This window comes from Podarcis gaigeae, assembly GCF_964106915.1.
Source record: "Podarcis gaigeae genome assembly, chromosome: 7".
Lineage (NCBI taxonomy): Eukaryota > Metazoa > Chordata > Lepidosauria > Squamata > Lacertidae > Podarcis > Podarcis gaigeae.
The window spans coordinates 41,644,373-41,670,341 of NC_139683.1; the positions used below are offsets into that span (position 1 = coordinate 41,644,373).

General features: G+C 40.4%; 1 protein-coding gene across 3 annotated transcripts in view; it reads left to right on the forward strand.

Moving 5' to 3' along the window:
- The window catches only part of NOL4 (nucleolar protein 4), a 115,029-nt gene that overhangs the window by 35,158 nt on the left and 53,902 nt on the right, over positions 1-25,969 (forward strand). For all 3 annotated transcript variants that reach the window (XM_083747787.1, XM_083747788.1, XM_083747789.1), the window contains exons 2-5: positions 2,513-2,662; positions 11,082-11,193; positions 12,880-12,992; positions 17,093-17,225. In XM_083747787.1, coding sequence (XP_083603913.1) covers positions 2,513-2,662; positions 11,082-11,193; positions 12,880-12,992; positions 17,093-17,225 — 508 coding nt within the window. The remainder of the gene's footprint in view (positions 1-2,512; positions 2,663-11,081; positions 11,194-12,879; positions 12,993-17,092; positions 17,226-25,969) is intronic.

Here is a 25,969-nt window from a genome sequence, read left to right on the forward strand (position 1 = left end):
AAATTCCTTATCTGGAACCGTCCTCTGGGCTGGACAGCTAGAATTTAGCATATATGTGTAAGGAAAGACTGAATAAGAGAGCATTCACAAAGAATATTGTCAAATGGGACCATTGTTTGAAGGTATGCACCTTCATCCTTGCATGTTAGCCAGTGCTGTGAAATATGGATGGGATCTGCACAAGAGTACTCAAGTCACAGAAAAACAAGTTGATTCAGAGGTGTCTTTGCTAGTTGGTTAGCAATGATGTGAACATCAGTTGCAAGGTTTTGAGATGTAGGTGGCACTGTTAACTATGGAATCTATAAAGTCAAATTCTCTCACACAATAAAAGCAACTAGTGGATACTTATAAATACTGCTTTAGTGACACTACTCAGTGGAAAAAGTAGGCTAGATGGGTACTGTAAATGTACATAAACAGTCTGTTCAAAATGAGAGTAAGTGAAGCAGGTGTGCTGAACATTGTGTTTATTCATTCATGAACTTGATTTTTAAGGAAGATTAAGCCAGGGCTTAATTTGTGATTAATGACAAAGAGTCCCCCCACACCAAGGATTTGGGAAGAGGGCTTCTAGATCAGAAGGTGGTGTTTCTATATAGATCTAAGCTCCAGTATCTACCTGAGAGTTATCTATCTGGGATTCTAGGTTCCCTCTGGCTCATTTTGTATAAACACAGATTCATGTATCTGTACTTTAACTTTCCACTGCCATCAACTCAGAATGCTTTCAAAACCTAGCAACATGAATTTCAGGCATAGGCATAAAATAGACAGGATGAAGATTGCTGGTTTATTAAAGGGATACCATGTACATAAGGAAATACTGATACACTGGGATCTTAAAAGGTGCTTGTTGACAGTTTCTGAAGACTCAAGAGACATTGTTGCTGACAGCAGCCTCTAAGTGGCTTCCATCTCAAGCCAAATTCCCTAAACTTCCACCCCACAACCCAGTCCTGCTACAGCAGACAACCTGTCCCTGTACCCCCAAAGCTAGGGTTGCCATACACCTGGATTTTCCTGGATATATCTGGAATACCGCAGTTGACAGTAGTGTCCAGAAAGGAATGTAGAAATGTCAGGGAATATCCGGATGTATGGCAGCCTGTGTCAGCAGTGCAACTGTGTCCAAAAAGCTCAACAATTCAGGGCAAAACTGAAAAAAGCTCAACAAACAGTATTGATATCCATACCTCAATTATTTCCCTCAGCTACTCCTCACAACCTCCTCCCTCCAACCCCTCAGCCATCAAAATCCCAACTGCCTCCCTCTCACTGACAATTAACTCCCAATTGACTGGAACCTCCAACCAATCAGGGACAGGCCCAGAATTACAAAAGCCATCCTGGCTTCTGCTTTGATCCCAAAATGTCCTGGGAATATTTCCGCCACCCATGCCACTGCCAAGCTTGGGGAGGAGGATGAGCCTCTCTGTGGCTGCTGCTACCAGCATCCTCCCTTGGGCAGCTCATAGTGGCTGCTGGAGAGGCCCATCCCCACGTGATGTACCAGCTCTGAGAGGCAGGCAGAGGGCTGGGTGTCCTGGGCAGGAAGAAAGGGGGAGCAGAACAATAGAGTACAAGGAGTCTTGATACTCTAAAAAAACCCCCACATTATTGGTGTGTGTTTTTCTTTTTTGTAAATCTACTAAAGAAATCAAATCAAATTGAGATTAAGGGGTTTTTCTCAGGACAGTGGGGTGTGTGTATGCTGTGTCCCATTGATGGAGTGATGGTGACACTCTCCCTTCTTCTGACAAGAAATCCTCTTCTGGTAGGGGACAAAAAAAAATGGGGGGTTGAGGAGGGTCAGTTGTGGGGGGAGTGAGAAATGTCCCTATTTTCATCTGAGGAATGTTGGAGGGTATGAGACCGCATAATGCTTTATTATTATTTGAGACATAAATATATGCGCAGCATTTCTGCATACAAACGCTAGATGAAACCTTCTAACTCCTCTTCCTTGTGAGAATGTGGTTATACATAGGCATACTTTATATTTATTCTGGTCCGAAGTTAAGATGCAATCTCTTTTCTTTAACTAGATCTTTTCATAACCAGAATGATATTACAAATAGGGTACTGTTGTTTTTTACAAATTTGTGGCCAGACCTCATTGTAACTGAAGCAATTATTTTTCCGCTTAAGAATTAGTGAACATGTTTATAACATAGTTTTAAAAATGCTTTTTTGATTTTGCATCAACTTCATGTAAGTTTGAAGTGTTTTAAATAACATGGAAATCACCATCAGTGAAAAGCTAAGATAGCCCAAATTATCCATTTTTGAAGGCTTTCCTCCCCACTTAGAATCTTATTCAGAGAATTCTTTATTTATTGTGCAATTATAATGTTGCTGTCATTGATTGAGCAGCTAAGTATTACTCTTGGATAGGGATCTTTAGATGTCAGTGCCAAGGGTCTTTATCTAATCAACTCTAAGTAACAGGATGTGTTTTCCTGGTAGTTTTATCTATTCATCTTGTGCTCCCTATCATTTTTTCCCCTAGGATGGAGTTGGCGTAGATGAGAAACTGTCTCTAAGACGGGTAGCTGTTGTTGAAGATTTCTTTGACATAATCTACTCCATGCATGTGGAAACGGGGCCCAATGGAGAACAAATCAGAAAACATGCAGGACAAAAAAGAACTTATAAAGCAGTAAGTAAACAACCTTACAAAACAAAAGCACTTGTGCAACTCTAATCTTTTATCAAGATTACCTTGCTAGAACTGTAATTTGTCTTCTACTCTTAGCAAACCGTGTATTCCTACTAACATATGTTTATATTAAAACATTTTACAAAAGCTATAGATATGCTCTAATATCTCTGGCTACGTACTTACCAATTTGTGCTGTTTGTGGACAAACGCCGGTTCCGTCGGCCTGAAGTGAGATGAGCGTTGCAACCCATAGTCACCTTTCAGGGGTCCTTTACCTTTACCTACTTACCAATTTTAAGGGGAAATTATATAGGCTACATTATGTTATGTCCAAATAGAGTGTGAGTTGCTTGACTTCATTTTTGTGGTGGAAATTATGAGGACATACCAGGATCAAAGCAGATTAAAAATCATTGGCTAAATATATTGTTTCTTATACATTCTCATGTGTTCAGGAAGGCATTACATGCCATGTCTGTATAAGTGATTGAGAAATAAATATATATGATGCTCATACAAACTTATGTGCTCACATCTAACTGATTCCTATAGGTTTTAAACTTTATTTTTATTGAAGGTTTTGAAACAAAACTTATTTGTGGTAGCAGTTAACCAAGAATATATATGGCAAAATCCCTTCTCCTTTACTGATGAACTACTCTCTCAAATAATCTCCCTTGTTTTAAATAATATAGAGGAAAACAATCTAAAGTTAGGATAATGGGGTTACATTTTCAGTGCATAGTTCTTTCATTTTTTCAAGTAGCAAAGGACCTGTTCAGAAGGAGACCCTTCTGACCCTTACTGTGACCCTTACTGAACTTCATTCCTGATTGTCTAGCTTTAATGCTTCAGCTTCCCTCTTCCCAATCTTCTTGAACTCTGTTCTCCCTACCTACCTCACCCCCACACTCTGATGCCTCTGAATGATGTACTGTTACATCACAATGGGGCTTTGTAGGCAAGGGTGAATAATAGGCTCTCCTTTGGCTGCTGTTGGCTCAAAAGCTGTCTAGAGTCTGACCAGCCTGAGGCCAAACAAGCTGACTGCTTAGGCAAAATGTTAGGCTCTGAACATCAATCCTCCCCAATTCCCCATCTCCAGCTGTCAAACAAAGAAAGGAGGAACAGCAACCAGCAGCAGAACAATATGGCAGCAGTTGTGCTGGAGAGGAACAGGCAGGAATTGGTCAGAAGACATGAATCCAGAAGAGCAGAGGGAGACAGAGCCATGAAGCAGAGCCTTTTTATCTTAATCACCTGAACTGGAGCTCCCTAGTAATGATCACCAGGTCTTGTGGAGACTTGTGGATACATGGGACTTTTCAAGACCCAACGATCAGCTCCTCAATGGTACTTGGGAAGCCCCATGCATAGCACTTCACAAGACCTGATGATGATTGAGTGCATAAGCCTCAGACATGCTCATGTAATGCCACACCATGATTTGGTTTCAATTGTGAACAAGCTCAGCATGAATTCTAGTTCTCCTATAAGTGTCACAAGGCAAATAGAGCAGTTGTTCCACATTATGTTGTACACACTTTCCTGCCCATGGATACCAATATAGGTTCTGGCCTTTAATCTCAGCCCCTCAGTACCTTCTGATGTGATTCTGTGCTTACAACTATTGTGTAAAATAGGGAAACTACTTGGGAGAGTAATCTATATGTCATAAGAGTACAGTCATTTCAAAGGTGTTACTCCTGTAGGGCAGTTTGTGGTCAAACAGATGATTCATAGTGGATGCTGCTTGTGACAGGTAAGTTGTTGCATGCCATCTTTCCTTGCATCTAGCAATTTACCTGCTCTATTCAACAGCATAGCTTTTCTGTTTGTGCAGCCAAAGTATGAATAACCTGCCTTCTTTCTCACAATACCATCTAAAGCACTTTTGTAAAAATTGTATTTGACAGGTTCAAAATTGCTTCATATGAAAGCCCAGTTCTTAAGAAAACAAAAAAGCTTCAGTTTTGTGGATGCAGTCTTTTGCATAATCCTTAAAGAGTCATGCAAAGCTAAACCCTTGTTTAATATAAACCTACATGCTTTATTTTGGTTACCTGCTAACTGCAGATTTTGAAATCTACTAGTATTAAACTTCTGTCATTTAGTTGCTCCTCCCAAGAAGAGTCAACTCCTTTCAATATATTTGTGAGGTTGCTGCAAGGCGAATATGAGGACCAGTGTGCACATTTTTGAAGGAACTCTTTTTTTAAAAAAAAGTTTTTGAGAATACACAGTGCATTCAAAAACCACAGTGCCTTTCCTGTAAACATGTGTGGTGCTGAAGCTAAAGGTATTTGCAACTTAGCTATGGCTGTTGAATGGAAACTGTTCTAAATTGCTCCAGTTGGCTGTTGTGGTTCGAGGACCCGACCCCCGCAATGTGGAATGAATATGCAAGGACACGTGCTATAAGGTTAATGGGCAAGAAAAGGCCACAACTTTATTGATTACAGCAGTGAAAAGGTATTGGCTTAGGCATTGGATGTCTAAAACAAGGGGGTTTATTCACCAGTAGGTGGAGCCTGTTGATGCTAATCCAACTATAGGCTCTCCCCTGATGTCACCGAGGGTCGTGTCATGGCCTCCTGCCAAGCAGGCATTGGACAGAGTACACGACCGCCAGATTCCTTTAACGGAATACCCAAAAATTGAAGGCATAGGCGATGGCCACACCTAGCCCTTCGACACACCACAACACATTATTCCAATGCCTAACCGACCCAGCAATACCACAAAAGTTGTGACGATTGCTACGAGGTAGGCAAAAAACCCCAAAAGCCTAATGCCAAATGGAAAAATTCCTACCAGGCCCCCTGGACAACCAGGGCGACCAACCTAAAGTCCATAGCAAGGCCAATGAACTAAGACCCTGAGCTCAAAGGGAGTGGAGGGTGGGTGAGTCGCGATGAGACGACGGAGAGAAGAATGAGGCCGAGGAGGAGCTGGCGCCACAGCAAAAGGCTGCTGTAAACGCCCCCTCGGAGGACCTGGTTGGGTGCCTGCCGAGGGGTGTGGGCGCCAGCCAGGTGAGGAGGAGGCAGGGGGCTAACGCCCCCTGCTAGGGGCGGAGCTCAGGCTCCTGCCCACAACCACTCCCCTCTCTTCCAGGGAGGAGAGTCTTTATCATATGCTAAGCTGTTTATATGGTGTCGCTCACTGCATATTGGGGACATGTTCTCCAAATGAACACAAATGTTACAAGATAATATCTTGCTCTGGTATGGAGAAATAACTCCAACTGAAAGATGAGCTGCTTCTTATGATCAGGTTTACCATGCAATAGCAATTACCATATGTACCACTCTAAAGTGGCAGAAGAATTTTAAAGATAAGGAAAGGTATACCCTTATTCTGGGACCAGTTTCCTTAAGGGATCACCCTGCCCCATATGTGGTCTATTCAACCACTTCAATCTGCAGAACTTGCACTTCTACAAGTGCCACAGAATGTTTGTACCACATTTGTGAAGAGTTTATCTTTTAGTGTAGTAACACCTGTGCTTTGGAATTCCCTACTTATTGACATTGGCATATGCCCTCACTGTATTGTTTTAGATGCCTACTGAAAACTTTTTTATTTCAACAAACCTAATCAGACATGTAACTTAGCCACCAATATTTGCCTTGAAAAGTGCTACTAATTTCTCTGTGTTTTAATTATAATTACTTTATTTATATATTTTAATAGGTTTGTGCATATTAACTGTATTTTGTCTATAATTTTACTATGTATGCTGTTTAGAGAGTGTTTCAATTAAGCAGTTTATAAACCTTCCTAAATTGAAATAATTGTGGGTTAGGGAAAATAATACTGTCTTTATTTAGTTTCTTGTGCTCCCCGTTAATTGATACAACATCTTAGCTTGATGACCTAAGACTAGGTTCTATATTTCTTTTTGTAAAAACTGCATTAAATTGTAGGGTTTTTTTATTTTTTTGCAAATTTTGACTTTCCCTGTTGAAGGCATTGACACTTGCAACTGTTCTGAATATACACATACAGCTAATTGTTTCCTTCATATTGTGAGCAGGAACATGATCATTGATCTCTAGGTCTTACCCAATATACAAAATGAAAAGGGTAACATTCTTAAAAAACCAAGAATAAAAGAAACAGAAAATAAAACAACACGTATTCTCTTGAGTCCTTAATTTCAGTATAAGATTTCCTCAAATTAAGAAATTAAGAAATAAGAAATAGTCACTATTCATGCCCAGAGTGAAAGAACAAAAGAAGGCCTTATCTGATAAAGATCATGCCAGTAATTAAGAAATACAAAGTTAACAGGACATAGGTAGTTTAAAAAACAAAACAAAAGATACTGTATTGAGATTGTATAATCAACAGAGAAACCAATTGGACCAACCTCCCATGAAGGCCTCTGGCATTCTCTTGCTTGTGGTTGTCAATCCTTTGAAGGTTCATTTGTCGTTGGGACAGTACCTCTTGCAGAACACCATGAGAGATATACACCCTCTTATTTTCTCCAAGTCAATAGTATTATAAATAAAATACAGTGGTACCTCAGGTTAAGTACTTAATTCGTTCCAGAGGTCCGTACTTAACCTGAAACTGTTCTTAACCTGAAGCACCACTTTAGCTAATGGGACCTCCTGCTGCTGCTGTGCTGCTGGAGCCTGATTTCTGTTCTCATCCTGAAGCAAAGTTCTTAACCTGAAGCACTATTTCTGGGTTAGTGGAGTCTGTAGCCTGAAGCGTATGTAACCTGAAGCCTATGTAACCTGAGGTACCACTGTATTGTAGCAGCCTTGGTTATGGATACGAAAAGGCTTAATTTGAAAGTATGTTAGTGCAGTCTACAATGTACACAAATAAACCACTTGAAGTTGTGGAAGCCAGTTGAGGACACAAAGGAAACTGCTGTTCTTAATACGGTTGTACAGTTGTAGACTACAGAATGCATTCAGGGAAGCATTATGCTTTTCTAAGGAAAAGCACAACATGTCCTAATAGGCATCCACTTCCATGGCATGCTAGCCTCCTGCAGTAGAGTCCCTGTATGCTTGGAGAGAGAGAGAGAGAGAGAGAGAGAGAGAGAGAGATGGATGCAGGTATGACCTTGCCTCTGCTCCCATTTTCTTCCCACCTCTCTCTTATCTGGTGACTAGTACTGCTAGCAAGACTCAACAAGCACATCTTGTACAACTGTACCTGCTGTGTTGAGTGTGGGTGGAGAGTTGAGAAATGTCACTTCAATTCTTCTTGTTATGTATCCATAGCAGAATGATCCAGGGTTTGTTAGGTTGGTTGAAACAAAGCAGGTTATGGCCAGACAGTACTGAAGACATACTCAGATTCCACTGGCTGCCTCTGTAGCAAGTGAATATGTTATGCTAAAGAGAGAGTAGTTAGTGAAGGATAGCAAAACAGCCTCTCTTTGTACCATTCTCAGAGAATCAGGTGTAATTGTTCTGCCATGGAGGCAAAATTAATGTGCATTTGTGAAATGTCAGATCACATTTCAATGAACTGGACGAGTATCAATTCAGAGACTTAGTTCTATTGTTTCCCATGCAATATTGCTATCCTACTTGTGTGGATTGAGAACCCAACAGGAATGTTCCATTAAAATAAATGAAGCATTCTCTCCCAAAATCCAGACTGTTAATGAATCCAAAGGTATGCTCCATTAATTTTGGTGCAGCCAAATTCTGAAAAGTGCTGCTAAAGAATGTATAAGGGTTCTAATTATTTTCAATCTCTATTTTAAATATTCACTCATTTAGTCTTCCTGGCAGCAGCTTGGCAGCATCTAGTGCAATTGTTCCTTGCTGCAAAGTATGGAACTGGCAGAGTGAATGGGTGCATGACTTCTACCTGCCTTCCTTCCATCTGATGGCCACAGCATCAGGATAGCAATTGCTTGCTTGGTGGGTGGCAGGGGCAGGGGGGTTCTCTGCTGGAGTGGGGTCCAACCATGGTGGATGGGTGCCTACCTGGCTGCTATCTCCCCATTGCTATGTCAACAGCAAATTCAAGAATGGCAAATGAAATTGTCAATGTTGCTGGGTGAAAAGAGACAGTCTCCAGTTTTGAACTTTTACAGTGGAATATATAAAGAGAGGTTTGTCTAACACTCTTATTTTATGAGAAAAAGCATTCCCTCCAACAGGGGCATTGTAAGGTACTTAAAAAGACACTGCATGAGTTTGCATAATATTTGCATAGTTTAAATTATATGTCTAGATGAAAATTTAGGCTGGCTTTCAGAAAGGAAAAAAAAGGATAAAGATGAGGGAGAAATTTGACTCAGTTAATATTTAAAGCCAAGCCTACTTACGGTAATTCATACTTTCTGGAACAATATGGAAACTGAAACATAGCCTTTCTTTGAAATTCACAATTCCCTGAATTTTGCAGTGCAGTTTTCGGATCAACTAATGTGTACAAAAATGAATATACTACGTTAAATGTATATGTTATGAATTTAAATGTACGTGTTAGCTAAAACAGCACACAAAAATCTGCTACATTGGACAAAAAGCTTTGCAAAAATGTGTATATCAGAAAAAATGCAAAAAACCAGTCTATTACAAGAAATTCACACTAAAATGCAGATTAATTTTCATGAGGATATTATTAATATTGACAAACAAATGTGGAAATGTGGAGAATCCTAGATTGGAAAAATGAGAAACTGAGAGAATCTGAAATTGACATCTTTGCCCATCGCTAGTCAAGCCCTACTTTGAGCTATGGTGTACCAACATGACTTTCTGGTTCTGGTACATTTATTGAGACCTCCAACTGAAACACAGTCGACAAGAACTGCTGCTTTTGAATATATTAAAAGTAAAATAAAGGCTTCTGGGAAAATTAAGATGATAGGTGGATGTGGGATTTCAGTGGCAGTATGTTGTGACATGCTCAGTTATAATGTTTTTTAAAGAATCATTTTAAGTATAAATTTTAAAAAGAGGGCAAGGGCCAGGAGTTCTGGGGGCTGGCACAAAAGATGCAGACCAGGGGCCTGCTAGGCATCCTCTAACAATGCCCCTACCCTCCAGTATTTCACAGGAGAAAATCTATGCACCCTGTTCACACACTATTCTCATACCAAATATCACTTTGCAAGCCCCACACCTTCCCCCATTACACACTGTGAAAATCTGTACTTCACCTGCTATATTCTTTATCAAACTGTCCATCTCATTGCTTTAAGAGCCATGGTGGTGAGGGTTCCCTTTGTTAAAGAGTCAACTTACTAACTATGAACTGATTCTGCAACTATGGATATAACCATATTTGTGGCAACACCATCCACTCACAAGACGAAGGTATCTGAAGGCTAGGAAGAACCCCAAAATTTGCTTAAGTAAAAAAAAAAATCTTTAGGAAAACAAAACTCTTAAAGGTATCAACTCCAAAGGTAGTTGAGGAATGAGCACAAATAATGCTGGTTATTGGGGTGCAAAATGGTAGGGGAGGGAATGGATTGGCCTATGCTAGAAGGCATGGCTGGCTGTAATTCTGAACAGGAGTACTCCACATGCCAATATTCTTTTGAAGATCCACATGTAGGCTATAAAACATAATTGCCCGGCATTATGTTATTAAAAGTTCAAAATATGCTGTGTGAAATCACACTGTGCATTGCATGATGGCACCTTAGTGTTCATCCAAATCCATTTAAATGAATGTGTGCTAGAGACTCCCACGCAGGAGTTTTAACTTTAGAAACTTGTGTGTGTGTTTGTTCTTGTTCTGAAGCCTGAAGAATGATATCACTAGCAAGTCATTTCCCCAAGATCTGAACAAGGGGCCCTTGCAGATTGGTGTTTTATTGTGGGTATATTGTGCCACATGTTCTTGCCGCAATAATAGTGCATCAGTGGTGGACTTATTCTGCATTATTAGTTATTAATATCCCCAGGGACACTACATTATTGCTGTCTGGAGGGGCTATAGCACAAAAAGTGGGAGAAAATTGAAGTGGAATGTTACAGGATTTCAGTAGAAAGTTATGGGATATGCAATAAATGAAAAAGCAGCAGTGTCACCACCCCAAACACTTTTACAGGTGCAGACAGTATTTGAAGTATATGGCACCCTGTCCCCATAGCATCATGACCATAGATCACCACAAATGCTCACTAAAGAGGATGTCTGAAAGGGTCCAAGGTATCCCCACTTATTTTCTAAGGGTAGCTTCCAGAAAGCCACCTATTAAACTGAAATAATTCAACCAAAACTGAAGGCTTTGTGGACAGCAGGTTTATAAACATATCCTTATTTGATAAGCAGACAGATTAAATTGCTGTTTGTTTGTTTTTTAAAAAATTGTGTAGCGCATGCTTTTTACTTCCAGCAATTATGATATGTACACTTTATTCAGAAATACAATGATGAGTTCAATCAACTTATATGATGCCTATATTCATTTCAGATTTCAGAGACCTATGCCTTTCTACCAAGAGAAGCGGTGACACGATTTCTAATGAGCTGCTCAGAGTGCCAGAAAAGAATGCATTTAAACCCAGATGGAGCAGATCACAAAGGTAACTTTAGTGCCAAATAGTGGGATGTAAAGTAATTTTATTCATAATGCCCATTTATATTTCCTTGGTTTAAATGAAGACTCATAAAACATTGTACACTAGAACGGTTCAACAAGTCATATTGTCTCATTCACTTAAGCCAGAATATAGTAGTCTTCTGTATTCTCTCAAAGGATTATGTGTAATACCATGTTCCTGCTAAAATGGTAATTTTACCTGAGGGAAGCATTCTCCCCCCTCTTCCTTTTTGTGTGTCCACTTTTGTGTGTCCAAGGAGGAGATAACGTGCATGAATAGTCACAATGTTTTGGATTTGTAAACTCAAAATATGTATCTAAAAAGATGCATGTACCTTCTGTCAGGGTAGCATGATGGAGCAACTTAAAATACCAAAGATAATAAGGACTACAGGAACCTGAGATGCCAGCAAATGAAGCTTGTAGTGCCCCTAATGTAAAGGCCTTCACGTTCTCTCAGGAATGCTGATGCCCCTCAGCAGGGTGAAGATCAGACTAATGTAGTTTCTTACTCATTTTTATTTGTTGCTGCTCATTTAACGGGGATTGTTCCATAAATTGCTTATATGACTTCATGGACATTTTGTTGTGAAGCAGCTTGTGGTGTGTGTGTGTGTGTGTGTGTGTGTGTGTGCATGTGTGTGTGGAATGTCCAGGAAGGCAAGTTAGAAATTATTTTAATAAACAAATAAATAAATGTAAAAATAAAGGCTCATTTAAGGTACCAAGGAGCCCTATACTGAATATATATTTTGAGACAAAGGACAATACCCCCTTCTTAGTCTTCTATATAAATAAATATTATTATTATTGTGCATACACAAACCTATACATAGTACTACAGTGTTACCTCGGGTTACATACGTTTCAGGTTACATACGCTTCAGGTTACAGACTCTGCTAACCCAGAAATAGTACCTCGGGTTAAGAACTTTGCTTCAGGTTGAAAACAGAAATCGGGCTCCGGCGGTGCGGCGGCAGCAGGAGGCCCCATTAGCTAAAGTGGTGCTTCAGGTTAAGAACAGTTTCAGGTTAAGTACGGACCTCCGGAACAAATTAAGTACTTAACCCGAGGTACCACTGTACTACCATTAGAATTCCAACTAAAGTCAACATTTTAGAGCAATGAGGCGTTTCCTCCTCAGGAGAAATTTTGAGGGAAGCCCAAAGAGTTTTGATAAATGAGCAAATTTTCTCAGAAGTCTTTTCTTGTCCTTGAAGGACACAGGAAGCATTCCTTGCCCCCATCCATTCCATCCAGTCTTACCCCTTGCTGGACCTATTCTCTAGCACAGTTAGAATGCTAGTGAAATCAGGCCATTCTATTATTCTGGCCCATAATATGGTGACCTTGCAGATGCTAAAGATATCTGGATTGACTTGTAGCTGAATGAAATAATGCCTGAAAACCCTGTGCTTGCTGCTTTCAGTGTCATGATGGAAGAAAGGGGGAATATAAATATCATAAGTAAGTGCTAAAATCCACCAAAACATTGTCACATAGGACTTTTTCAGGAGACCCAGTTCACACATCATGACAGCTGTAAAGCAGTGTTTCATGATGAAACACACCCATAGTAGGAAGTACTATATACCATTTATTTGTAATTATTTTGTTTATAGAAAACTCCATAATCATACCTTTTTTAATCTTTGTTTATTCTTACAGATAATGGGAAGCCCCCAACTTTGGTTACCAGCATGATTGATTACAACATGCCAATCACAATGGCCTACATGAAGCACATGAAGCTACAGTTATTAAATTCCCAGCAAGATGAGGTAAATATCTAAGACTAATTCATAGTAACAGTAGTGGTGGACTACGTTCATCTACGGTTACCTTATTACATTAGCAATTTGTTTTGTCTACTATTAAGAGTAATTTTTAAAGCTACAACTTCAATTGCTCTAATGACACAGGAGGAATGGAAAACATTCACTTAATCATAGGTTTGAAATCATACCTTGCTATTTATAGTTTATGATTCTACATAGAGTATGCAACATATTCAATCTTGAGAGCTGATCATATGGGGTTTTCTATGGTTCTGTTTCCTCATGTTCAAATAATGAGAGAGAAGGGGAAAGGTACTTGGGAAGGACATTCTTCTGGATTGTTCACTTCACTCATTGGGCTTGACTTGACCTGTTTTTTCTTAACAATACTCAAGTATGGAAGAGCTGTTTTGTTGGCTCATGTTAATGTTTATTCTTCAAATATTTTAGATGGCAGATTTTCAAGAGTTCCATTTTAAGGCAGAAGTGGGAGGTCAGAAAGGCAATTGTGGCCCTTCAGGACTCTCCATCTGATCCTTAGGATTCTCAGCATGTCTTCTGAACATGGGGCTTAGCTCTCTCCAGACACACCATGACCTCTAGCCAATATTTGTCCTACTTTGGCGTTTCTGGGAGAGCTAAACCACAAGCCCACGTTCAGATGACCAACTAGCCAAACCATGACTTAACTCAGCACAGTGCAGCAGTAGAACTAGAACAGATCCAAAGCAGCTGTGACCTCCTCTCCAAGCATGCTCATTCATGCTAAGTCATGGTTTGGCTTAATATTATGCATAGTGAATCTGTAAAAGCTATTGCCAGAGGCAGTACTGAAGCCTGGGAAGGGTATGAGAGAGCATGCACATTTGGGACTTATTATCAACCAAGTCCATCAGAAACCTCTGTAGATGTCTTAAGAACTAGCATGCTTAGGTCTTGAACCTAGTTTGTTCAATTCACATGGTTTGTTAGTGTGTATGTTAGTGTGCATGTGTTTAAATGATCCCTGCCAAATAAAATACATTAGCACAGCTTTAAAAGTGAGTCGCTACTTAAATTTATAGCAAAACCCTTGAGTCTGGGTTTATGCAAGTGGGATTTCAGAATATGCTTAAAGCTTTTCTGAGTAGGGGTTTTCTGAGTGGGATAAGCAGAAGAAATATAATGAAGAGTTGATCTGATTATCTGGGAGAATTAAAGGAAAACTGATCTAGTATTTTTGCCTTTTCTCTGTTTTACATTAAACCATCTGACAATTTAGTAGAATAATTAGATGGATAGGGTCACTTGCAGCTTAGACAGGGTCTCAAAGGTCATGTAAGATATTTGCAGTTATTAAGATCATATTGAATTATGTAATATTTTCCGTTCAGTTTCATGTTTGCAAGCTAGTTGATGAAAGGCTTAAGCTGAAATCCTGTACCTGCTTACCTAAGAAAAAGTCCCATTGAACTCAATAAGACCAGCTTCAGTGTAGATGTGTCTAGGATTTTGCTACATGTGAAAGAAAGGCAAGGTAGACTGGCTCTTCTAATACCACCACCATTCCTTCTATTTAATATGTTCAGGCTTTGAGTGTCTTTGCTTATGTAGTTAAAATGGCACCTTTCACAGACAACAAGGAGGTATCAGCAGCTTCCCAGGGTGTGGGAGAAGTGCAGAATAAACAAAAATATTTGAAGTAAAAACCTGAATGGGGAGATATCAAGAATAACCACAAATAATGATGGTCAGAAACCTAGGTAGATTGATCCACATTGACTTTGCACTGCCTTGCCCCCCCCCCCCACTCCTCTCCATCCTCGAATGCTGGAATTCTCCATCCTGGAATCCATCCTCGAACTCAGCCAGAGGGAGGTCAGGTGAGCAGCACAGGCCAACCATACTGGCTACCCCTGCTCTATTTCCTTCCCTTCCTACCAGTAGCAGACAATGTGATGCCCTCCAGATGCTGGACTCCAGGTCTCATCAGCCAAAGCAAGCATAGTGATTCATCAGAGAGAGCACCCTGTTGGCGACCCCTAGGGCAGATCACTGTGGAGGAGTGCTGACTAACTGGACCAGTAAACGGGAACAGAATAATGATAACAAGACTCCATACTGCCACTGTTAGCTGTTATCAATTCTACTGGCTTTGCTCCTGCATCCTATCATCATGGAGCACATCTAACAACTGAATACTGCTGGTGGAAGAGGGGAGTTATCAGAGAAATGTGACTCTGAGTAGAATACAGTTGACTGGAAATCAGTAGCCACTATCTGTTTTATGCAAGAGCTTCTGACCTTACTCACTGTCTAGCAGGAGCAATCTATGTGAAGAGAAAAAAAGTCAACTCTTTATTTAAAAATATGCCACCATTCTTAATACGGCTAGCTTCAGGTTTGAAGGGGCCTTTGGTAAACTGTGCTCTGGTAGGTTGCTTCCAATATTAGTGGGTCTCCCGATATGGGCTTACCTGAAAACAGCTACAAGCCACTTCCCTCTGTGAGTGAGTATAGTAGTGGCTGATGCAGGTGTCTTTTCCCATTGATGGAGTGATTGGTGGGTGGAGCATGGCCACACCATTTTGTGATCCTTTCTCTTTTTTCTGCTCTTTAGATGTGGCAGCCATTACGCCAGTCCCCAAAGTAGTCATTTTATGTTATGCCATGCCCTAATAGCAGCTATTCCCCCTCTCCCAAATGTGCACACTGGCCCAGAAAGCCTTTGTGAGTACAGAACCTATTTACAGCTCAGTGTAAATTAGGCTAATTTTTAGGAATTTTGTCCCTTTTGCCAGGTTACAAACATCTGTAATGGTGTAAAATACTGCTACTGATGAACGAGTTGGGCTTGATTCAGAAAGGGCATACTTAAAATGAATAAATTTGTCTTGGTTCAAATTGGACTCAAAATTGTTCCTTTGAATTGGGGGGCTCCGGGTTTGGCATGCTCCCAGTAGTGTTATTGGGGATTGACAAGGCCTTCACACCCCAGAGGAATATAGCAAGGACTGCAGGCCTCCACAAGCTCCAGATGAGTCCCAATCCACTCACTTCCTTTCTTCCCCACCCATCACGATTTACTTGGTAGATGCAACAGAGGTCTACTGTTGTGACCTTGATTGCAGCAATAGTATTGTTGGCTCCATGATCCCTGGAGTAACACCTTCCTGGGGTTTCTGGGTCCCTAGTAAGGAGTCATTAGCTTAAAGAAACTTTGGCCTCCAGGAATCTTGTTGAACATGTTTCTGGTCACCAGTTTTCTTGGGCCCAGAACATTTCCCTGTGCTGCTACAGAGCCTAATAAAGGCAGCGGCGGCAGCAACCCTTCTCATCACTGTCGATACTGCCACAACATACCATAGGTTTCAGTGGGAAAGGGAAGAGGACTGCGGCAATGGGCAGGGCTGGTGTCGGGAACCAAGCCTTTATTAATCACAAGCAGAGCCCAATTTTTTAAGCTCAGCTCATAATTAGCTTGGAAGTTCTTAACGAGAGAAATTTGGACTCCAAACTTTGCCATTGTGAATTTTGGGTGGGATAAGCATCTTGATAACCACATTAATTTTGGAAGGAACTTATTTCACATGGGGAAGTAGAATTCTTCTTGGAAGCTCTCATATACTGAAAGAGTGCAACATGTCATTACACAGTGCAAAGAGAGTTGTTCAGTACAGAGACGCTAAACCTTTAGACTGTCTTGTTTCATATTATGAAATGGGGGGAAATGTTGTGGTGAGAGTACCTCAGCTATCTGGAACTGTTCTATTTTGCCTTTTTAAAATCAGTGATTATCAATCATAGTATCTCAGTTACTTATAGAAATTCTGCTTCTCTTCACTCAAATTCCCATGCCCTTCTCTGCAGTAGCTGTAATCCTGAGTCTATTTACACTCATCAATTGGATTTAAGCACATGTAACTGGGCACAACAGTCAGTTAATTACTCTTGTATAGATCTTGTAGTTAAATAACAAAGAATCAAAGCATTCTAGGTTGTCAGTTCTAGGCTGAACAACGCGAAGTAATTGCTTGGTAAGCCCTAATCTATATGAACACTGTGCCTGAAAATTATCTTGACATTTGTTAATATGCTTGTGATACAGAATTTTATATTTTCAGGATGAAAGCTCTATAGAAAGTGATGAATTTGATCTGAGTGACTCCACCAGGATGTCTGCTGTGAACTCTGACCTCAGTTCAAATCTCGAAGAAAGAATTCAAAGTCCGCAGAATCTCCAGGGCCAGCAAGATGGTAAGCTAACTTTCTGGTAAATGAAGCTGAGTTTTGTTGATCAGTTCCTTTTTTCTTTTGTTCATTGTCAATGATGTGGGGTATAGGGGAGTAAATAAAGCCATTTCTGCTACTATTCATTCATTATTATGCTTCTGATCTGTGCACATTTATTGTGTCTGTAGACAACTTTAAGAACTGTTTTGTGTCTAAATGATTTACTTGGCTCACTTTTGTGACATTTCCCAAAGATGCAAAAATATTCAGCCTTAAATATAACATATATTATGAAGAGACAATGGCATCTCCAAATGTGCATGCCTTTAGTTTCTTTCACAAAAGTAAACTACCATTCATTTTTATGGGAAAATATGAAGTATTGCACATGGAGACATTGCAGTACATGGAGGCAAAACTAGCCATACGTAGAGACACTGAATGTACACCAAGGAATCTGTGGTTTTCCAGATGTTGTTGAACTATGACACCTTTCAGCTCCAACCAGCATGTTCAATGGTCAGGGGTGATGGGAGTGATGGTCCAACAAAATAATGAGGGCACAGATTCCCCACAGCCTGTTGTATATATCTGTGAGTCCTCAAGATCACTGAAAAATATAGGCCTCCCTTCTAAACACTAGCGAAAGAAGCAGGACTTCAGCCAAAAAAGAAAAAGAAAAAGAAAAAAAGGCTTGTAGTAGCAAAGATGTCAGAAAGAGGATTTTCACTCTTGCTTCTGACAAGTAGTAGAGATGGTATCCACAATATACTGACAACAATTTTATTAGTCTTTTTCATGTAAAATTGAGGTTGGCATGGAGTGAATTAGGGTTCATTTTAAGTAAATGGAAGCATTGTGGTTCCAAGTTTGTGATCTAAGGGAGATGAGTGTCCAATTGGAGGCAAGATCTTGTCCCCACAGTAGTAAAATATAGCAGTCCAGTGCCTGACTGCCATGCTGCCCTTGACTACTGTACATCTATTACCCATTTGAACATTATTTATCCTGCATCCTAGCAACATCCCATATCAGAGATAGGCCAAGACCTGAGAACTATATGAATGAATGGGAAGCTAGTATATGTGTGCCCCCATCACATGTCACACTGAATGTGTATGGAGGGAAATAAGTGAGGTCATTTGTGTTTCAGGTTCTCTGTAATGCAAAGAAAGCCCTACATGCAAACTGTTTTATGAATGTAGCGTCCATGCAGAAATTCAGCTGAATATATGAAGGTTGGGAAGGATAACAGCATGTGCCATCCCACTCCCCAACTTAATGCACTTAATGCAATGCATGGGAATGGCTATTAAATGCAAGGATGCAGTGAAACCTTGTAATAAAGCCTAAGACTCCTTCTCTAAGTAGCCTAAATTCTTTGCTGTTGTACAGAGAATAGTGTAACACAATTTGTTAAGACCAGTGTACAGATGCACTCCACTAGAATACTTCCTTCCATTTCCCAGTGTTCACTTAAAGCTGTCATCATTTTTTTTTCAGTGTCATTGCTCTGTCAGTGCACCCTTCTATACTTCTGCCCCTCTAGGGGGCAGGCACACAATATGCCCACTTCAAGAATCTACTTAAATCTTTGACTGTTCTCCTTGTGGCTTCCTATCCTGCTGCCCTAAACTAATTTATTCTGATAGAATTCTCTGTCACTCACAAGCTGCATTCCAGCCTAGCTGCTGGGGCTCTGTTTCTCTTTTCTCTGTTATACCTTGGGGGATTCCAGCTCACAATATTAGTGTGTCAGAGCCACTAGGGCTACCTGAAAGTAAAAGCTAAAAGTAGGTGCAGTAAAATTCCTTGTCTGAAAACAAAGTTATTTACTATATTGTTTTTAAATGGAAAGTTACTTGACATGCCATATAAGGTTTTTTAAAACAAACAAACAAACAAACAAACAAACAAACAAACAAACAAACAAACAAACTGTGCTTTGAGAGGACAATTCCCTATCCAAGGGCTCATTTCTGAAAATATAACACTTTAAGATTAAGAAGTGGGACCTAGCTGTGCTTGTAAGAATAACAATTGTGCATCTCTTCCTAGTGATGCAGAGATATTTTTGTTGTTGACTCACCTGGTCCAGGGCCTACTTCTGACTACGAGTTATGGCAGGCACAGCTTATTAACTCCTCAGAACCCACAAAAGAGGTTGGGATGATTCTTAAATTCAGGGGATGGACGAAGGGCAGTAGCCCTGAGAATAAGTAGAAAATTCAGTCAGAGGTTCCTATTGTTATCTGAATTTCAAAGAAAGCCATACAATTGAAAAGTGATCATACTGGATTCTAGACCTTTCAGGAGAAATCCTAATAGTACCGAAGTCACCAGTAGCATGAGACCCGTGATGCATCTATGATTAGAGCAGAATGGTAACATGTGTTGCTCATTATAAAGAATCACTAATACTCCAAATCTAAACATATCTGTGTGCATGAAAATGCTATTACATGTATGAAATCGTGTTTAAGGCTGGGTATATGCAGTTCCTAAATACCTAGTTTTAGGAAGTAATCCAACTGTAATAAATGAATGAGTGCCATATGAATTGTGATATAACAGTTTGATCAGCACAAAGCACTATTCTTACACAGCTTTGGGGGTTCTTATGCATCAGATAAAAACTCTTCTCCACTGAACTGAAGAAAACCTTCTCAAAACCTGAGATCTACACAAGTGTTCTATACAAATCAGGTACATTTCAGATTGCTTATTATCTGCGGCAGTTGTATTTGTGACTGCATAAGTAGTGCAAGCACTAAAAATTGAAGTGTGTGTGTGGGGGGGGGGGGGGAGGAATCTACCTAAATAACATGTCTTATGCTGACAACAAACTTTGGTGTGTGTCAGAATTTAAGATAGTTACTTAGGCTTTCTGCTGCTTCTGTTGCATTAAAATTTGTGGACCAGACAATCTAGTTTATGAAGTGCCTTGGCTAAAGTAAGCTGGCAGAATAATGTAAAGAATCTCCCTGCTTCTATTGTGCAGCACCAGCTCTGAGAATAAAAATACATTCTCTGCCTCCATGATTGTCAGTCTGCCACCTTTCACAAGCACTGAATTCTTTTGTCAATAAAGAAAAAGAAATTGAACATTTACATCTGCATGTTTCAGAATAAGCCTTAGGGCTGAACTGAAAATTAATTGAAGTGTTATCTTTTTCATGGCAACATCACAAAAGTTTCTTCATACTGGGAGTAAATAATATCACTGTGTCGAAGAAAATTAATGCCTTTGTCACCTGTGAATAATTTAAGTGAAGCTGGCATATATCATTACTTCACTGCCTTAAATTATATTCAGTTTCTTCAAAGAAATGAGTAGTGTCCATTGAGCTTTCTGAGGTGCAGTGTGAGTTTCACAAATTAATATCAACTGTAAAAGAAAACATTAAATAACTATCGCCTACCAACACAATTGTAGCACATGTTGCAGACACTTTAACTATTTCTTTGTGGCTAATATAAGGGAGTTTCAGTGACAGTGGAATGATTGTTCAGCTGAAGACAGATAAAGTATTACTGATAAAGCATTAGATATTGAAGTCATCGGATAACCTGCAACATTTCTAGCTGGTGATAAAACACTATGGATTGTCTGTAAGGAAGAGTGAATTGCTCTTTGAATCAGGTCAGTTGCCATAGCAGGAATAGATGCTTGTCCTTAGAGATAAGTAGGACTCCTGAGATGCAGTTTGCTATCCTCTGGCCTTTAGTATATAGAAATTTCACTCCGACCTCAACAGAAAAGCTCATGGTAGAAAGGAGATCTGCTGATACTTCCTTTCTTTCCTATGTTCTTACACTGTGCTCACATGTGTTCCTTCTTACATTTATTCCCTTTTTACATTTATTCCATTATTTCCAATTATTATTTAGTGAATTTAAATCCTGCCCTTTCTTCTGAAAGAGCCAAGGGTTGCATTCCCCAGCTCAAAACAAAAAAAATTCCTTCCAGTAGCACCTTAAAGACCAACTAAGTCAGTTCTTGGTATGAGCTTTCGTGTGCATGCACACTTCTTCAGATACCAGATTCTTCGTATCTGAAGAAGTGTGCATGCACACGATAGCTCATACCAAGAACTGACTTAGTTGGTCTTTAAGGTGCTACTGGAAGGAATTTTTTTTGTTTTGACTATGGCAGACCAACACGGCTACCTATCTGTAACATTCCCCAGCTCTTCCAAGTTTGTAAGGATGGTACTTTCAAGGCCAATAAATAAGTTACAAACAAGTACTTTGACTGCCACTTGAAACAGCAAGTTGAAGTTCTTATTCACAAGAAAAATGTCCCTTGCAATCTCTAAACATAAAGTATAAGATGTCTTTACTTCTTTAACAAAGTACTGACTTCCCTAGAACAAAATCAGAAGTGGATCCCTCATTAGGGATACCACATAAGCAGACTGGTAGAGTCAACCAAACAGGCAGCACCAGCTTGTTCTAGTATATCTGCTCAGATATTCAGTTATCATGTTAATTTCTAACATTTTCATTTGTCTACACATTTTCTTGCCCAGATCTGGAAATTTCTGTTCTTGGGCAGGCTTTGGTGCTGCTTCCGGTCCCTTACTGTTACAGCTCTCAAGTTGCTAGTCCCTTAGATTCTGCTCAGAGGTTATACAGCCAAGTGTGCATAGCCTTGGGGCTCAGGGAACCTGCCCATTCACTCTCCATACAATCAGTATATGTGGGGGGAAATCAGCTAGATAGAAAAGCAGAAGACCGTGTGTCAAGATCCTAGTAGCTAATGAGTTTTGGACAAAAACTGAAGAGATCTGAGATCAAAGATCTAGTTGATCATAAAGCTTACAGACAGACCATTGAGAATCCACTTGCAGTCTAGCCTGCCTCACGGAGATTTTGTGATGCTGCAATTGGCATGGGGAGCACTGCCCTTCCTTGCTGAGCTTCTTGAAGAAATGGTGGTGTAAAAGTATAATAAAACAAATAAATGTAGGGTAATTTTTTAGATGATCTTCTTGACATATCAATACCTAGATTGGCTGCTGCTCCAAGCAGTTTGAAAAGTCATAAAAAATAAATAAAACATGGAAAAAGCTAGTAATCATACACTTTCTAAATGCACATGCTTGTTGATCCCTTTTCCAATTGGTTTGGGGGTGTTTTTTTGGTGGGGAGGAGGGAGGTGTGCCTGTTTATGTTTTCCTTTCCTCTGTAATTTGCTTTCAGTAAATGAAAATGTTATTAGACATGAATTATGTATTTAGCAAATGCAATGCTGAGTTGTGACTGGTCCAACGTGATGAGGGAACAATCACATTTTCCACACCGCTATCCCAGCTGCACAACTGTCACTTTCTATTACTCCTGCCCTGAACAATTGAATGTGGCTTATAATGACAATAATTGCTTCAAAATTGTTTGTCATGTTTGACTTGTTAGCAACAATCTACCAACGGTTGGTTACAATCAACTTCTTCGTTATTACTGCATAATTACATAAGTGAATATTTTAACCAATAATACCCCGGAATGAAAATTATCTTCCCCTCTGTAAACAACACAGAAATATTTTTGACACTTCAGCACAATCACTTTCCTCTTTTTACATTAGCCAGGCTTAAATGAGTGACTTTATCCCTATGTCCAGACCTAATGCAATAGCATGTATTACTAAAGCTAGCAAAATGCAGCTAAAAGGATTTGTGTTCATACTCTCATCAGTTTCATTCACTGCAGATCCAGAACCAACAGTTGGTGAGCCAAGGGCTCCAGGAGCTTGGAAGACACCTTCACTAGTCTAACCCATTTGTGGTTGCAACTTGTTAAACACATGCAAACACAGAGGGCTGAAGACTGGGGAGGGGAGAAATCTAAGGCAATGTAATTACCTAATATTTATAAACCCTCTACCTTTGAAGAAAAAAGGCAGTCACAGTGACCCACCACCACCAGGCCAAAAAACTTGTCCTAGCTGTGCATCAAACTTCTCTCATGTTGCTGGGGAATATCCTTGGCTGCAGAGGACATTTCCATCAGAAATACAGATTGTTCTAAGCAACTGTAGCCATATCCCTGGAATGTAAAGTCATAAAAATCTATTCTCAAGTCACAATCTGAGTGCAGCTCTCACCTGTTTGCCTTATAGTTGAAGTTTAAGGAGCTGTGAACAGTTTTAGCAAAACACCTCTCCAGTTCAAAGGGAGGAATTCAACCTTGCACTCTTCTGACCATTCCATCTGCATAAGCATTTCTACTTGCCAGACTGAATGGCCCCGCTCTCCTACCTCTGTGCAGTTCTGAGAGTTCATCTGGACCACCAGAGTGGGTTTGAGGGAGGGATAGGGGCATGCAGGGGGAGGAACCCTGTTGTGCTATCAGGAGCCCCAAGCTGCTTAATGCAAACAAGGACGCTATAGGGAAAACAGAAAGGGAAATGTGGCACCATCAAGCTTCAGCAGCTTTAAAAACAAAACAATGCAAATGGCACTGAAATGGCACAAATGTTTACTAAAATGAGTATTTTGTGAAGAACTTGCTGGACTCTTGAATGCTCTACTTTTGAGGTGAACATTGAGATGAGAGGATATTCTGCACAATGCTAGAGGAATGTCAGGAGGTGATAAGCTGTGATCTCACTGACTATCCATGAAACATCTAAATGCACATCTTGCTGCTGCAAAGTGTTCAAAGTATAAAAATTATACACAAGTCAACTGTGGTGTCTTTTATCTTGCACAGAACAGCTTGTACAAACTTCCCTATGTTCTACAGAGGAGTTCACTCATGGGTGCACATGTTCCTGCAGGGACCTTTCCTGGTGCCTGGAGTCAGTGGCGGAGCTTCATGCTCCAGCACTGAGGGGCAGAGAGCAGGCGGGGCAGCCCACAGGTGCATGGTACCCAGATTGGGCAGGGCAGCCGTGATGGCACCCTACCGGGATCACACTGCCGGGGACAGTGCGCTCCCTCCACACTCCTCTTCCTGCACCAGTGCCTGGAGTGTCCTAACCCTTTCTCCCTTCTCCTGCTGAAATTAAGCTTGAAAGAAGTGCTCTATTTTAGCCAACAGAATAGGTTGTGATGTGTGTTTCATTGTGGTGTGTGTGCTCATGATAGTTCCTCTGGTTTGCAAATGAGAATAACATCAGAGGTCTCATTCTCTATATGTAATGTCCACTCAGAGTCATACCTAGGATGAAATCATGTTTGCCTCCACAGAAAAGAGCAACAGAATACTGAAATCAAGGATGTGATTGACATGGGTGCAAGAATCTCCTTCATGGAGAACCACACACAACATTCAGGGACACTAGCCACCCTCTTCAGAACTGACTCAAAGTCACCTACTGAAAGTGACTGGCAGTAGAATCTACAAAATGCAATAGCAAGTAGTTTAGATAGCTTTTAAGAAATAGATAACCCATCTATAATCATGACCTATAGATTTTAAAAAACAATTAAATGATGACATCAAAATGGATCTAGTAAATAGTTCAGTGCTACATTCCACAGAATTTTCTGTCTTGACTATGGATTCTATAACGGGAATGCTGATGCAGCTTTATCTACCACACTGGAGACAATGCTATAATAGCATTATTAGAAACGACAGGTCATTTTTTAAAAAATTGAACTCTCTTGTGTTGTATTTCCACTGTGCAAACTTGAAGGCTATGACCCAAACTGACAGGCTGCATGTTGACCACTGATCTATGCAATCCACAATCATTACATTTCAAATCTGTCTAAATTGAAAGTGAGAAAATAAGTTGACTGCACTTGTCTTGAGTAGGAAGAGGCTTCTGTAGGTTGTTTCCATGGAGCTATCTGCTTCTTGTTTTCATCTCTGTATGAAGGACTGTTACTCACCTGCCATTTTCTACTGTAGAAACCCAGAAAAACAACAACAAATACACACCATTCAGAACAGATGTGAGGCATGTGCTTTTTGAAAGCTCCGAGGGATAGTTGTGTTCAATGATATCACAGGGAAATAGGTATACTTTACTTTGGTCAGAAAAAGGGACGCAGGTGGTGCTGTGAGTTAAACCACAGAGCCTAGGACTTGCCGATCAGAAGGTCAGCAGTTCAAATCCCCGTGACAGGGTGAGCTCCCGTTGCTGTGTCCCTGCTCCTGCCAACCTAGCAGTTCGAAAGCCCGTCAAAGTGCAAGTAGATAAATAGGTACCGCTCCGGCGGGAAGGTAAACGGCGTTTCCGTGTGCTGCTCTGCTTTGCCAGAAGCAGCTTAGTCATGCTGGCCACATGACCCAGAAGCTGTATGCTGGCTCCCTCGGCCAATAAAGCGAGAGATGAGCACCGCAACCCCAGAGTCAGCCACGACTGGACCTAATGGTCAGGGGTTCTTTACCTTTACCTTTACTTTGGTCAGATATACTAATGTTTATATAAAATTATGGAACAGGACAATCACTTGGCCCCTGATCCACACTTACAGCACTATGTATGTGCTGTGTGCACCTACCAGCCCAGCTAGTTCTTGCCAATGTCAGCTTGGGCAGTTGCTTGGAGAATCAAAGCCTGAAGCCTTTCACCCCTCATCCCAGACAGCTTGATTTAATTCTCCACTCCAGAAGGCTATTATTGCTGCCAAAGCTGAAAAATTGAGGGTATAATTTCACCAAATATTCTCCATTAGCCTGTGTGGGAGCAGAAATACTTCAATATTTTATTGGGGAAGGGCAGCACAATAACAATGGGACAGCTTCTTTCCTTTAGCAGCCTGACCACTATTTTGCACTCCTCACAATGTCTTGCATTATTAAGAGGC